Source organism: Hemiscyllium ocellatum, chromosome 46, assembly GCF_020745735.1.
Source record: "Hemiscyllium ocellatum isolate sHemOce1 chromosome 46, sHemOce1.pat.X.cur, whole genome shotgun sequence".
Taxonomy (NCBI): Eukaryota; Metazoa; Chordata; class Chondrichthyes; order Orectolobiformes; family Hemiscylliidae; genus Hemiscyllium; species Hemiscyllium ocellatum.
The window spans coordinates 13,896,551-13,911,923 of NC_083446.1; the positions used below are offsets into that span (position 1 = coordinate 13,896,551).

General features: G+C 44.6%; 1 protein-coding gene across 3 annotated transcripts; it reads right to left on the reverse strand.

Annotated features, from left to right (window-relative positions):
* Window positions 1-841: 841 nt before the first annotated feature.
* Window positions 842-14,781, reverse strand: LOC132836278 (zinc finger protein 239-like). 3 transcript variants are annotated; one of them, XM_060855662.1, is made up of 4 exons: window positions 14,716-14,753; window positions 3,849-3,900; window positions 3,323-3,429; window positions 842-1,745 (listed from the first exon to the last, which is right to left on the reverse strand). In XM_060855662.1, exon 4 carries the CDS (start codon window positions 1,674-1,676, stop codon window positions 966-968), a length of 711 nt encoding a protein of 236 aa, XP_060711645.1. In that variant the 5' UTR covers window positions 1,677-1,745; window positions 3,323-3,429; window positions 3,849-3,900; window positions 14,716-14,753; the 3' UTR covers window positions 842-965. The 3 variants fall into 3 exon arrangements, with proteins under 3 accessions (XP_060711645.1, XP_060711647.1, XP_060711646.1); XM_060855664.1 differs by having other exon boundaries at window positions 842-1,756; XM_060855663.1 differs by lacking the exon at window positions 3,849-3,900 and having other exon boundaries at window positions 14,716-14,781.
* Window positions 14,782-15,373: the final 592 nt, after the last annotated feature.

The following is a 15,373-nucleotide window of genomic DNA, read 5'->3' on the forward strand; positions in this document are numbered from 1 at the left end:
AAATCTACTGCAATGTCGGTCAATTCTTAACCATCCTCTGAAATAAACTCGCAAGCCATTCAGTTCAAAATACAAATCAGGAGTGGCAACAAATGCACTTATCAATATGTCCACGTCCCACAAAAGACTTAGAAGAAAAAAAGACAACGGTGCTCCAGATTGACACCAGAGGCCGTATGAGAGTAATGGAATAGTCAGGTTAGGAATAGAAGAGGCACGAGCGAGAGTTTTAGCAGCAAATCGGCTGAAGGCGGAGGAGATGGGAGATGCCACAGAAGTGAAAATGGACAGCCTTGATGGAACAAATGTGTATCGGAATATCAGCTCAGGGTGAGGTGGTTTTGTTCAGGCTCAGACATTGCAAAAACAAAATCCAACCAATCCAGTCAGATGTGAACTCTCACTTGTACAGCAGGCATGACTGGCTAAATGGCCTGTGCCAGCTTGAGTTCCTGGTACCCATGCCCAAGAACCATTAACAATATGAAGGAATAAGTGGGCATGTGGCCATGGATGGCATACAGTTCAATTTCAACAGATTTGAGGGAGAAAGTGAGTGTCGTGCAAAGCAATGAGCACTGAGGTGCCATCAGACAGACAGGGAAAAATTAGGGAAGGTTCTGGGTTAACGGATCGGTCAAGGGGAGATGTTCAAGGCAGGCTCATGGGAGCGTGCAAAGCAGCAGAAACGGTGGTTTGTCTCAATCTTAGTGACAAAGGAGTCAGTCAAGTCCTCGTGCATCTTGTTGCTGGTGAGGATGGAGGAGACGGGGAGAGGAGGAGACCTTTAAAAGTAAACAGCTTGTGTTAGAGATATTAAAAAGAGTCAGCACACTGTACATGACAAAGCTGATTTGACTTTTATCCAGAATATTAACACCAATAATATAGCTGTCAATACATCAACTGAGACAGACTCCAATGAACATGGTTCAGTCCTGGGTTTGAGTAGCAGCAAAATCCCATCACTGTAGTGACTTGTGAACTCGCTGGTGTCTCAGCAATGTGGATGAATCAATGAAACTCTTTCCACACTTAGAGCAGGTAAATGCTCTCTCCCCACTATGTACTCGGCGGTGTGTCAGGAGGTTGGATGAATTAGTGAAGCCCTTCCCACACTGAGTGCAGGTGAATGGTTTCTCCCCATTGTGAGTGCGCTGGTGGGTCAGCAGGGTGGACGATTGAGTGAATCTCTTTCCACACTCAAAGCAGGTGAACGGCCTCTCTCCAGTGTGAATTCGCTGGTGGGCAGTGAGCTCGGATGATCGCCTGAACCCAGTCCCACAACAAGAGCATGTAAATGGTCTCTCATCAGTGTGAACAAGTTGATGGGACGTCAGTTCCCAAGAACTTTTATAGCATTTCCCACAGTCTTGGCATTTGAAAGGTCTCTCCCCGGTGTGAACACGCTGGTGCTTCAGCAGGATTGATGACTGAGTGAAACCCTTCCCACATTCAGGGCAGGTGAACGGTCTCTCTCCGGTATGACTGCGCCGATGGATTTCCAATTCAAATGGATAATTGAATCCCTTCTCACAGTCTCCACATTTCCAGCGTTTCTCCCCAGTGTGGCTGCGCTTATGTTTTGACAGGCCAGATGACTGGCTGAAGCCTCGTCCACACACAGGACATGTGTACGGTTTCTCTACACTGTGAGCAGTGCTTTTACCTTCCATGTTCAAAATCGGATAATGTTCAGGTTGTGACGATTTGGGTTTCAGTTTTTCCACTGCAGACCCACCTTTCTAACAGAGAACTAGGTTTAAAACAGCAATCGGTGAGGGACAAACAACTAAAAAAAACACAGGCAGAATCTGAAACTGAGCTGAATGAATCTTGTCATTCATGGGACTAACACTAGGGTAAAGTGAGCATCAAAGCCACTAGATTGTGATAATGCAGCTGGTTCACTGATGTTTTTCAGGGAATCCAACATCTGGTGTGGACCTACATAAGAACCTGCCCTTTATGGGAGGAGAGAGTGTGAGAGAAAGAGTTGGGGGGGGGGGGAGAGAGGAGAGAGAGAGAGAGAGTGTGAGGGAGGTAGTGAGAGGGAGGGAGAGAGAGAGAGAAAGAGTGAGGGAGGGAGGGAGAAAGAGAAAGAGGGAGGGAGGGAGGTAGATAAGTCGAGAGAGAAATAGAGAGAGGGGGGAGAGAAAAAGAGAGAGGGAGAAAGAGTGAGGGAGGGAGAGAGAGAAAGAGTGAGGGAGGGAGAGAGAGAAAGAGTGAGGGAGGGAGAGATAACGAAGGAGGGAGGGAGAGTGAGAGAGGCAGGGAGAGAGAGAGGGAGGGAGGGAGAGAGAGAGAAGAAAAAGAGTGAGGGAAGGAGAGAAAGAGTGAGGGAGGGAGAGAAAGAGGGGGAGGGAGGGAGAGTGAGAGTGTGAGTGAGTGAGGGGGAAAAGAGAGAGAGAGAGAGAGAGAGAGAGACACAGAGAGAGAGAGAAAAAAAAAAGGTGGTATCATGGGATGATACTGAGGGACATTATATATATGAAATGCAACCAGAACTTCTAACAAAACCTTCTAAATCTCAAACTTCCACCATTTGAACAGAATAAGGTATTGGGCTGTTGTGCGCACTATCGCATTCAAGTTCCCCTCCATTGTTCACTTTCCACTGTACTCCCGTTACTTTGGTTCAATCTGAGTACACATGAAAATAAATTTGATTCTGATGTGAAATTGTTCTTGCTGATTTGGACTCATTATTATTCGATCATTATTTACTGTGTGAAACTCCTCACCTGACAGGCCTGTGGGAGTCCCTTCATTACATGGACTGCAATTCAAGGTAGTCTCCATAGGCAGCCGGGGATTGAGGATATCTGCAAGATACCGAAGGGGGAATGGGAAGGGGACAAGCTGATTTGCCTCTTTTAGGGAACCAACACAGGTAAAACTGGCTAAATGACTTCCTTCTCTGTCAATCTGACATAGCATTGGGACACAGACAGATTTCACTCCTATTATTCAAAAACCAGTGCTGTGCTGGGAATGTAATGTAAAAGTAGTTCTGGGATTTGTATACCAAAGAACAGAAACCAGCATATCCTGTTATAAAAGATGGAAGTTTTAATCTAAGATTGTTTACTGTATCACATCTCCCTGAAACTGGGACTCCTTTGGCTATAAATTCTGAGAGTGTGATCTTAACCTCCACAACCACCTGAAGGAGCGGTGCTCTAAAAGCTAGTGCTTCCAAATAAACCTGTTGGACTATGACCTGGTGATGTGTGTGATTTGTAACTCCTTCAGTCTTGGAATCACTCAATGATTTCACAAACAGGGTTAATGAAGACAAACCTCTGTGAGTAACACCCACCTTGTCTCTCGACTCAGGCTTGGGAGCAACGCCTGCAAGCAAGTAACAGTAAGGTATCTGCTACAAAATGAATAAACTCTGAAAATGTTCAGCAGGTCAACCTGTATCTATGAAGAGAGAAACAGTTAATGTTAGCACGTATGCCCAAGAATTAGAAAATTAAAAATTATGCCGATATTGATGATCAATGTAGAGTAATAGAAGATAAAATGGACTGGAGCACAGAAAAAAATCAGTTGCTGACTATGGAAGAGTCTCTAGGGAGATAAAAGCTGATCAGTGAGTAGCACATGGTTGGGAATGGTTCAGACACGTTAAGACATGGTCAGTGGAAGTTAACAGTGAAACAATGAACAGAAGTAAATATACCACTATCATTCATGGAGAAAGTTAGACAAATCGCAAAGAGGTGGTTTTGGAGTATAGAGGCGAAACACACGAGTGGATGCGGACAGAGTCAAGGACTCCCCCACAGATACACAGCACCAAAGGTTCAAACTGTAGATGTACTGTCAAAAATACTCACCTTGGAATCAACTTTTGTTTTCAAGTTAAAAATCTCCTCCTGGAACCCGAGGCTGGAACATTATCATAAGCACTACTCAGTTTGGATGGTGATGTTCCAGAACATGCTAAGATTAGTAAGTAGCAGCTTTAGCTGGCATAAAGATGCATGAACCCCCAGCAGCTGATGAGATGAATCCCAGGCTGCTTTGAGAGGCAAGGGAGGAGATTGCTGAGGCCCATGTGGAAATATTTATGTTGCTAGCCACAAATGAAGTCCCAGGTAACTGGAAGATAGTTAACATGGTTCATTACTTGAGAACGACAGCAGGGATAGGCCAGGTTAGTCTGACTTCAGTGGGAGGGAAATTACTGGAAAAAATTCTGAGGGACAGGATTAATCAATACTAGGAAAGGTGGGATTGATCAGAGAAAGTGAGCATGGATTTGTTCGAAGGAGATCCTGCACGACTAATTTAATTACGTTTTTTTGAAAAGGTGACTAAATATAATGATGAGGTAGTTCAGTTAGTGTAGTTCACATGCACATCAGTAAGGTTTTGGCAAGGCCTCAAATGGAAGGATTGTCCAAAAGGTAAAGACCCATTGGATCCAAGGTGAGTTAGCAAACGAGATCCAAGATTGGCCTGCAAATTGGAGGCAAAGGGTGAAGGGAGGTTTTTGTGATTGGAAGTCTGTGACTAGTGATGTACCATAGGGATTGCTGCTGGGACCCTTGCTGTTTGCTACCTATATTAATGACTTGGATGTGAATACAGAAGGTAGAAATTTGTAAGTTCGCAGATTACACAAAAATTAGTGTTATTGACAGTGAGCAGGATGATCGCAGGCTACAATCTGATATTGAGCAACTGGTAAATTGGGCAGAGCAACAGCAGGTGGAATTTAATCCTGGTAAGTGTAAGGTGATGCATTGTGGAGGGTCTAACAAGGGAAGGATACGCACAAGGAATGGTAGGTCCCTGGGGAGTATTGAGGAACAAAGGAAATCTTTGCGTACAAGTCTGTGGATCCCCGAAAGTGTCAGTACAGGTAGGCAGGTTGGTGAAGGCGGCAGACAGAATGCTTCCCTTCATTAGAAGAACTCCTCATCTTCCACCTCGGAACCCTTCAACCCCTGGGCATCACCAGTTTCCTCATTTCCCCTCCCCCACCTTACCCCAGTTCCAACCTTCCAGCTCAGCATCACGCTCATGACCTGTCCCACCTGTCAATCCTCCTTCCCACCTATCCGCTCCACCCTCCTCTCTGACCTATCACCTTTACTCCTTCCTCCATCCACTTATTGCAGTCTCAACTACCTTCTCCCCAGCTTCCGTGCCCCCCCCCCTTTATCTCTCCACCCCCAAGGCTTCCAATATCATTCCTGATGAAGGGCTCCTGCCTGAAATATCGATTCTCCTGCGCCTCAGGCGCTGCCTGACCTGCTGTACTTTTCCAGTGACTCACTCTAATCTTGACTCCCTTCATTAGCTCGAACGTAGAACGTAAGAAAAAGAGAATCTGTTACAACTTTATAAAATATTGCTTAGACCACAGATGGAATTCTAGTTCCCCACTATCGGAAGGACATGATTGAGCTGGAGGGGGTGCAGAGGAGATTCACCAGGATCTGGTTTGGGATGAAAAGTCTCAGTTACAGGACAGCCTATATAGGCTGGGTTTGTTTTTCTTGCAGCAGAGGAGGCTGAGAGGGGATCCGATTGAGGTATAAAATTGTGAGACATACAGACAGGGTACATTGTGAGGTTTTCCCAACGGCAGACAGGTCGAAGACCAAGGGGTACAACGTTAAGCTGAGGAGTAAATGGCTAGAGAAGATCTGAGGAAAGAATTTTTTTCACCCAGAAGATGTCAAAACATAGAACGTGTTGCCTGAGGTGGCAGAAACAATATTTAAGAAGTATCTGGATAAGCAGCTAAAATTCCAGAGCATGGTAAGTGATGGATTAAATGCAGGGAAATGGAATTTGGTCTTTTTGGTCAGTATGTACATGGTGGGGCAAAGGGCATGTTTTTATGCTGTATGACTGACTGGAGTCAGGGAAATAAAGTTGCACAATTGAGGCAGGTCATGACACCGTGCAATTCTGAAGGACTGAGGTGGGATGTGGGGCTTCAAGTGCATGATTTCCATGGCAACACTGTCTTCATCACAGCAAAGGAGACTGAGGGGCGATTTGGTTAGGTATACAACCTCATGGTATTTTAGACAAGATACAGGAAGCAAGTCTGGTCCCATTAACTGCTGTAAAAAACACAATGGGCAAGACCTGGAAGGAGATGAGAACAGAGGAGAAAGACTGAACTCTGACTTACAACAAAAAGTATCTTGCACCACTTAAACTCCGAGGCTGATAACATCCAGGTTCTGGTAATTTGGGTCAGCTCAAAATCTGATATTTTACTTCATATTTCAAGTGAATGGCATTAGTTAGCACTGCTGCCTCACTGCGCCAGGGACTGGGTTTTGATTTCGGCCTCGGGCGACTGCCTGTGTAAAGTTTTCACATTCTCCCACTGTCTCTGTGGGTTTCTGCCTGCTGCTGTGGCTCCTCTCACTATCAAAAATGATGCGCAGGCTAGGTGGATTATCCATGCTAAATGCAGGGTAACAGGGTCAGGGTGAGACATGGGTCTGGCTGGGATACCCTCCACTTGATGGGCTGAATGGCTTCTAACTGCGCTGTAGGGATCCTATTCTACATTTCCACCTGCAAAACCCCTCACATCATAGCCACTTGAAAAGAAGTTTCCAAAATGAACAAAAGCAAATAAGGTTATGGAGAATCCAAAGGGTTTTTTCAAATACATGAAGGACAAAAGGGTAACATTGGAGAGAATAGGGCTCCTTAAAGATTAGCAAGGCTGCCTAATGTGCGGAACTGCAGGAGATTGGGGAGATGCTGAACAAATATTTTGCGTCAGTTCTTACTGTGCAGAAGGATATGGCAGCTAGCAAACTCAGGAAGATAAATAGCAATATTTTGAAAAGTGCCCAAAATACAAACGAGGTGCTGCTGGATGGTTTAAAATACATAAGGATGGATAAGTTCCAAGGACTGGATCAGGTGTACCCTCGAACTTTATGGGAAGTTAGAGCCTCTGGCTGAGATATTTGTATCATCGATCACAATGGATGAGGTGCCAGAAGAACAGAGGTCGTGTAATGTGGTGCCACTGTTTTAAGAAAGGTGGTATGGAAAAGTCAGGGAACTAAAGACTGGTGAGCCTGATAACATTGGTGGGCATGTTGTTGGAGCTGTTTCGGAGGGTCAGGATTTACATGCATTTGGAAAGGCAAGGGCTGATTAGGAATAGTCAGCATGGCTTTGGGTGTGGGAAATCATGCCTCATTGATCTGACTGAAGTTTTTGAAGAAGTGATGAAGAGGGCTGATGAAGGCAGTGCCTTGAACATTCTCTAAATAAATTTCAGTAAGATGTTTGACAAGGTTCCGCATGGTAGACTGGTTAACAAGGTTAGATCACATGGAATTAAGGGAGAACTAGCCATTTGGATACAAAATTGGCTAAAAGGTAGGAGACAGAGGGTGGTGGAGGAGGGCTGCTTTTCAGATTGGAGGCCTGTGACCAGCAGTGTGCTGCAAGAATCATTGCTGGGTCCACTGCTTTTTGTCATTTATATAAATGATTTGGATATGAATGTAGGAGTTATGGTTGGTAAGTTTACAGATGACATCAAAATTGATAGCATAGTGATAGCCAAGAAGGTTACCTCAGAGTACAATGGGACCTCAATCAGATGGGCAGAGGAGTGGCAGATGTTGTTTCATCTAGATAAACATGAGCTGCTACATTTTGGTCAGGCAAATCAGGGCAGGACATGCACTTAATGGCAAGGTCTGGGGAGTGCTGCTGAACAAAGAGATCATGGAGTGCAGGTTCATCGTTCCTTGAAAGTAGCATTGCAGGTAGATAGGTCAAAAGTCGTCATTTGGTACGCTTACTTTTATTGGTCAGTGCATTTCAGTATAGGGGTTGAGAAGTCATGTTGCAGCTGTACAGGACATTGGTTTGGCTACTTTTGGAATACTGCATTCAACTTTGGTCTCCCTGCTATAGGAAGGATGTTGTGAAATTTGAAAGGGTTCAGAAAAGATTTACAAAGATGTTGCCACGGTTGGACGGTTTGAGCTATAGCTGAGAATGTGTATAGAGTATAAGCAGGTTGGGAAAGAGTTAAGTTCTGAGTTTTGTAAAATATGAGGTTCAGCTGAGCATGACTCAGATCAGATAAGAACTTAGTGAACAATGGGGTGCTGGAGACAAGGGTAATGGGTGGAAAAGCATTCATTATGTACAGCCATTTAACAATATGGAAGCATTCACTATGCAACATCAGTTTAACAAGGTGATAAGTATGCATTATGTGAAGCCAGTTAAAATTAATTGTATAACAGCAAATGACTTGATCTTTGCTATTGACACTCGCTGATTGTAACAATCATCCATTCAATCTGTATGTTGCCTTATCTGGACGCTCCTCCCTGTAAAATGACTATATAGTTCAAGAAACTGCTGTTTTAGAGACAAGACTGAGAACTCATGTTCCTGTGTACACGGGTGATTGTTCTTTCTCCCTCCAGGGCCAGGAATAAAGGACAAGGAGGTAAAACTATACTGTGTCTTTGACTGTTTTGCTTCTGGGGGGTGGAATGGGATGACAATATTGGAGTAGTCAGCAGGATCCAAACAAAAAGTTATGATCGGGGTGGATAGGCCCACAAGGGAAGATTTTAAACCTTGGTCCCTCTTGCTGTACCTGTGTGCTGGAGACGGTTCCCTCGCTCTATCATTCACTATTCTATGGATTCCTCGAATGGTAATTAGTTCAATCGAGAGACAAAATTTCGCAAGTACACTGGCAGGCAGAGGTTCGAGTCCTCTGTGCTGCTTTGGGGAAAGGAGGGGTATGATTGAGGTTCAGGTCCTCTGCACGGTACTAAGGTTCAAGTCCCCTGGGGTGGGTGTAATTGAGGTTGGGGTGGGTGTAATTGAGGTACGAGTCCCCTGGGGTGGGTGTAATTGAGGTTGGGGTGAGTGTAATTGAGGTACGAGTCCCCTGGGGTGGCTGTAATTGAGGGTCAAGTCCTCTGCGTGGTACTGGGATTAGAGTCCCCTGGGGTGGGTGTAATTGAGGGTGGAATCCTCTGTGTGGTACTGGGGTTCGAGTCCCTTGGGGTGGGTGTGATTGAGGGTTGAGTCCTCGCTCTGTGGTTCAAGCCCTCTGCGTTTGAGCGAGGTTCAAGCCCCCGTGAGATGTAAAATGAGAAAGGGGTTAAAGTCCCCTAGTGGCGAAAATTTGAGACTCTGTGAGTCTTTGTTCTGGGGACAAGAGTGAGTCTTGGATTGGTGCACCATGTGGTCCGTTGTGAGGGCTGTTTTTATAAATGTAATTTTAAATGAGAGAATGCAAGAAAAAAGAGAAATGCTGAAATTAAGACTGTACTAATACTGGGTTGAAAAGGAAAGTTTTAATGTGAATTTTGCCATGCTGAGTGTGTGTGATGTTTAAAAATTTTGGTTTGTTAAAAGCCTTGTTCAGAAAATCCTTTTAAGTAATTGTTTTGCCTTGTTTGAATTAGGATCTCAATTGAAAGTGTTTTGTGGGTTATATAATGGGACAGATTTTATATTAAAATTGTACAATTTTATGTCCTTTTTTTAAAATAATCAAACTTGCAACCTTTAAAACAATTTGACTGAGTGCCTTGAGCCACTGATGTGTTTGAAATTCTACAATCACTGTTTAAAAAGGAACAGTTGGGTCAGTAGTCATGCTTTAGCCAGATGAGATACAGTGTATTGTATTAAAATATCTTCAATGACTAAAGCACAGGAAACATTTTGTTTTCTTGCTGTTCCAGACTTTTGAAATACTTAGCCTGACAGCTTTCACATTAGCCAAGTACCAATTTGTTAAAGGAAAATAATTTTTGAATAACCTTAGAGAATTTGATTGTTTTTTATAAATGACTGACTTGTTTAGGCAGGATAATTTACAAGTTTATGGATTGTATAAAACTTGATAATGTCATAACTAGTGAACAGAGTAACAGATTTCAAGAATTCAAAGAATGTTGAAATAGACAGACACAATTTAGCATAGGTAAATGTGTGACTGTCTTCATACGGAGAACCACCTTGGCAAGGAAGGAATGAGAGAGGAAATGCAAAGATACTTTCAGCAGCTAACATCGTCTCTAGAGTTTCTCCATTCGCAGGTAAAACATGCCTTCTGCCCACAGCCTGATCCAACGGATTCAATCAGCTCCCCAGTCATAGGCACAAAAAGTGAAGAAATTAACAACAATGAAGAAAAGGTTGGTATGCTTTTTGTCAGTGGCCTTCCTATGGACATTAAACCATGTACAATTACTGGCATCCAGAGGGTTATATGAATAGGAAGGGTTTAGATATGGGCCAAATACTAGCAATGGGACTAGGTTCATTTAGGATATCTAGTCGGCATGGACAAGTTGGATCAAAGGGGCAGATTCTGTGCTGTCCATCTCTATGACCATGTGGGAATATATGAATTAGGTGCCACAATGGGCATGACCCTGCATTGTCTGATCCATCATTCATTAAGATCTCAGCTGGTCTGACTGTACTCTACTTCACATTCCTAGCTACTCTCAGTAACATTTCACTCCTTTGTTGATCAAAAGTCCATCTACCGCTACCTTAAAAATACTCAAATATTCGACTTGCACTTCCATGTTTTATTCATGCATGGGATGTGGGTGCCACTGGTTCAGGCTGCTTTTGATTTGGAAGACCACTTGCAGTTGGCTGTGTTTGCCTGCATCTGCATCCATGGCGTTTTTAGGTTGCAGATGTTGCTGGATTGCAAGGTTTTGTAAAAAGAATTTTGGTGAGATACTGTAGATGGCAGTCATAATCACCACCGTGTGCAAAATTGCAGGGAGTGAATTTTGAAGATGGTGCATAGCTTGCTAATTGAGTGGGCTGTGTTTTACTGGGTTATACTTGTAGGTGATCATTAGCACTGGTGATAGGCATTTAAGAGTCCTACAGCAGGGAGACAGGCCCTTTGGCCCAAACTGGTCCATGCTGACCAAAATGTGCATCCACATTGACCCCATTTCCCTGCACATGGCCCATATCCATCTAAACCTGTCCTATCCATGAATGTGTCCAAATGCATTTTGAATGTTGTTAATGTACCTGCCTCAACCACTTCCACTAGCAGCTCGTTCCACCCTGTGTTTAAAAAACGTTGCCCCTCGAGTTCCCTTTTATTCTTTCCCCTCTCATCTTAAACTGATGCCCTCCAGTCCTCGATTCCCCAATCCTGGGAAAAAGACCGAGTGTGCATTCATCCTGTCCATGCCTCTCATACACTTCTATAAGATCCCACCTCAGCCTCCGCCACTTTAAAGAAAAGGTCCTAGTTTGTCCAATCTCTCCCTATAACTCAAACCTTTCAGTCCTGTCAACATCCTTGCAAATTTCTTCTGCACTCTTTCGAGTTTAATAACATCCTTCCTGTAGCAAGGTGACCAAAACTGAACACAATATTCCAAATGAGGTCTCACCAACGTCCTGTACAACTGCAACATAGCTTCCCAACTTGTATACTCAATGCCCTGACTGATGATGGCCACTGTCTAGATTAGAGTGGTGCTAGAAAAGCACAGCAGGTCAGGCAGCATCCAAGGAGCAGGAAAATCGATGTTTCGGGCAAATGCCCTTCATCGGGAATGAAGGTCAGTGTGCCAAAAGCCGCCCTCACCGCCCTGTCTACTTGAGAGTCCATTTTTGGATAACAGCGCACATGAACTCCCAGGTCCCTCTACTCTCCTTAAGGCCCTACCATTCACCATGAAACTCCTATTTTGATTTGACTTCACAGGCTTCACAATTATCTACTTTAAACTTCATTTACCATTTCTCAGCCCACTTCCCCAGCTGGTCAAGGTCCCACTGCAATTTCTGATAATCTTCCTCACTGTTCATGATACTGCCTATGTTAGTGTCACCTGCAAACTCACTAATCATTGAAATAGATAAAAGACAGCAATGGGCCCTGCACCGACCCATGAGGCACTCCTTTAAGTCACAGGCCTCCAGTCCGACAAGCATCCTTCCACTATCACCCTCTGCTTCCTACCATCAAGCCAACTGTGTATCTAATTTGACAGCTCCCCCTGAATTCCATGCGACCTAACCTTCCAGAGCAGCCGACTATGTGAAAGGACTTACTGATACTACGTCTACCACCCTGCCCTCATCAACCTTCCTGGGCACTTCATCAAAGAACTCCAATAAATTTGTGAGACATGATCCTCATGCACAAAGCCCTGCTGACTACTCCTAATCAAACACTGTCTTTCCAAATGCATGTACATCATACCTCAGAATCTTCTCAAGCAACTTCCCCACCACAGATATTAAGTTTATTGGTCAATAGTTCCCAGGCTTTTCTTTGCAGCTCTTCTTGAATAAAGGCACAATACTTGCTACCCTCCAGTCTTCTGGGACTTCATCCCTGGCTAATGACGATGCAAAAGTATCAGCCAGGGCACGTGCAATTTTTCTCTCGCCTCTTGCAGTACTCTTGGATATAGAGGAACTTACATTATCTAAAATGAGATGGGCGGGCACTATTTTGTTCAGTTAATTGATTATTCAATTAATTGAGCTCCAGAGGAAATCACAGCTTTCTGTGAAGTCTGCTCCCCATTCAAGAGACAAGGCAAAAGCACACTGTGCGAGACCCCGCGCCCCACAACCCTATCCAACACTGCCCGACCCCCATCCGCCCCCCCAATTCCGGTGCAGCCAGACTGTACACCAACAGTTAGACTGCTGCTGCTTTTGTGGGGTAAGTCTCCAAATAGCGCGCGCGTGCGCACACACACAACTTTTTGACAAGTTCCCACTCAGCCCTCTAGAGGTCAATGTTAGAGAGATTATCTGGGGGGGGGGGGGTTGTTAGGGTACATCCCTGTGTAGAACTCCAGGAAAAGTGTGGGGAGAGAGAAAGGGCAGGAGATCAGTCATTTAGGGACGGTTCTTTGACATATTTCTATCAGGACCTTGATATCACCTTCGGATAATCTGATATTCAGATAATTGATAGGAGATTTATCCACCTCTATACATTCTAATAAGTCCAACACCTCCTCTACTGTGATATGGATGGTCCCCAAGATAGGATCACTAACTTCCCCAAGTTCCAAGTCTTCATGTTTTTCTCCTCCATGGTAAACAGAGGAGAAATATTCATTGAGTATCTCTCCCATCTCCTGTGGTTGTACACATACATGCCCACTTTGGTCCTTGAGGGGTCCTATACTCTCTGTAGTTATTTGTTTTCCTTTAATATACTTAAAGAACCTCTTTGGGTTCACCCTAATCTTCTCAGTCACAGAAGATGGCTATCTCATGTCCCCCTTTTCACCATCCTGATTTCCTTCATCTGTAAACTCTTCTATCCCCTATATACCTCCAACGGATTCCCTTGATCCCAGCTACCTGTACCTGAGCCAAGCCTCCTCTTTTCTAGTCAAAGCCTCAATATCTCTTGTCATCCAGGGTTCCCTATTCCTGCCAACCTTGCCTTTCACCCTCACAGGAATATATAGACCTTGAACTCGAGCTATCTCACTTTTAAAGGCCTCCCATTTGCCGGAGGTCCCTTTGCCTGCAAACAAACTATTCCAATCAACTCCTGCAAGTCCCTGTCTAATTTCATCAAATTTCACCTTGCCCCAATTTAGAACTTGAACTTGTCACGAACACACTTAAATTCTACCTCCTCTAAGTCCTTAATGCTGTGGCAGTCCCGGTCTATGTTCAGAAAATTTAAATCTTCTACTATAATCAATCCTATTCCTCCTGTCCATCTCTCTATCTCCCTGCATATTTGTTCCTCTAATTCTTGTTGACTATTTGGGGGCCTTTAGTATAACCTCAATAACTATCACCATCCCCTTATTTCTTAGCTCCATCCACAAAGCCATAAAAGTAAACAGTACAGAAACAGAGATGCTTCAGACTAACTAGTCTGGGCTGAATATAATACAAAAACTTAAACTAGTCTCACCTGCCTGCTCCTGGCCTATATCCTTCCAAACCTTTTCTACTCATGTACTTATCCAAATGTCTTTAAATGTTGTAATTTTACCCACATCCACCACTTCCTTAGGAAGTTGATTCCACACACAAATCCCCCTACGTGTGTATAAAAAAAATCCCCTTGGTGCTTTTTTTAAAAAAAAACTTTAACAATGTGTCCCACAGTCTTGAAATCCCCCATTCGGAGGGAAATAAATCTACCACTAACTATCTATACCGTTCATTATTTTATAACCTTCTAGAAGGTCGCCTCCCAACCTCCTGCACTCCAGTACGAAAAAAAACCCAGCCTTTCTCTGTAACTCAAACCGATATTTTCCAGGTCTTGTTGCATTTGGATAAGGGCATGTTCCAATTCGTTTGTGCTGCTTATATTGTGTCACCAACATTCAAAACAGACCAACTAACTCTCCTGATTCAAGTTGTGCGTGTGAAGACTCCCTCTCAAAGCTCATTGCAAAGGAGCTTGCAAAATTCAGATCAATCTCCTTGCTGCTTCCCGCGCCAGGTTGGCTGCATTTGTGCCCTGTGGCATAGTGCCCCTATTAAACATGGCGGCCATGAATTGGGTCCAAGGCAGAGAGGAAACCTCGCAGTTACCATTACTATTCGCTGCAATTGTGGAAGCAGCCGGTCCTTATTTGGTGATTGGAAGCCGCAGGGAATATTTCGGAAGCTGTCCCACCTACCCACCCAGTCCGCCCGAAAGCCGCTCGTTGTCTTTGTTATAAATCTTACCGCGAACAGGTCCGAGAGCTGACCGTCATACCTGCCCGTCATCCAGAGTGCGCATGCGCCGAAACGTGATCGCAGCGCGATTGACAACGACGCAAGATAGAGGGGCGGGGCTGGAGGACGGGGCGGGTCCTCCAACCAATCGGATTGGAAGAAGTACGGGATCGGGTGTTTTGTCCTCGCGCCCTCCTGCCCCGCAGGAGCTCCCCGGGAATTCCATTGTGAAGTTTGTCTCAAAGTTCGACTTCAGTAAACTTTGAGTTGCTGCTGAGCGTTCTCGTATTGCAAACGGAGATCATTGATGTTTTCAAATAGGTTCAGCACCGAATGTCCAACTCTAGCCAATAACCAGTATGACAAGCAGAATCAAATATTGATTAGATTAGACTTACAGTGTGGAAACAGGCCCTTCGGCCCAACAAGTCCACACCGACCCGCCCATACCCCTACATTTACCCCCCACCTAACACTACGGGCAATTTAGCTTGGCCAATTCACCTGACCCGCACATCTTTGGACTGTGGGAGGAAACCGGAGCACCCGGAGGAAACCCACGCAGACACGGGGAGAACGTGCAAACTCCACACAGTCAGTCGCCTGAGTCGGGAATTGAACCCGGGTCTACAGGCGCTGTGAGGCAGCAGTGCTGACCACTGTGCCA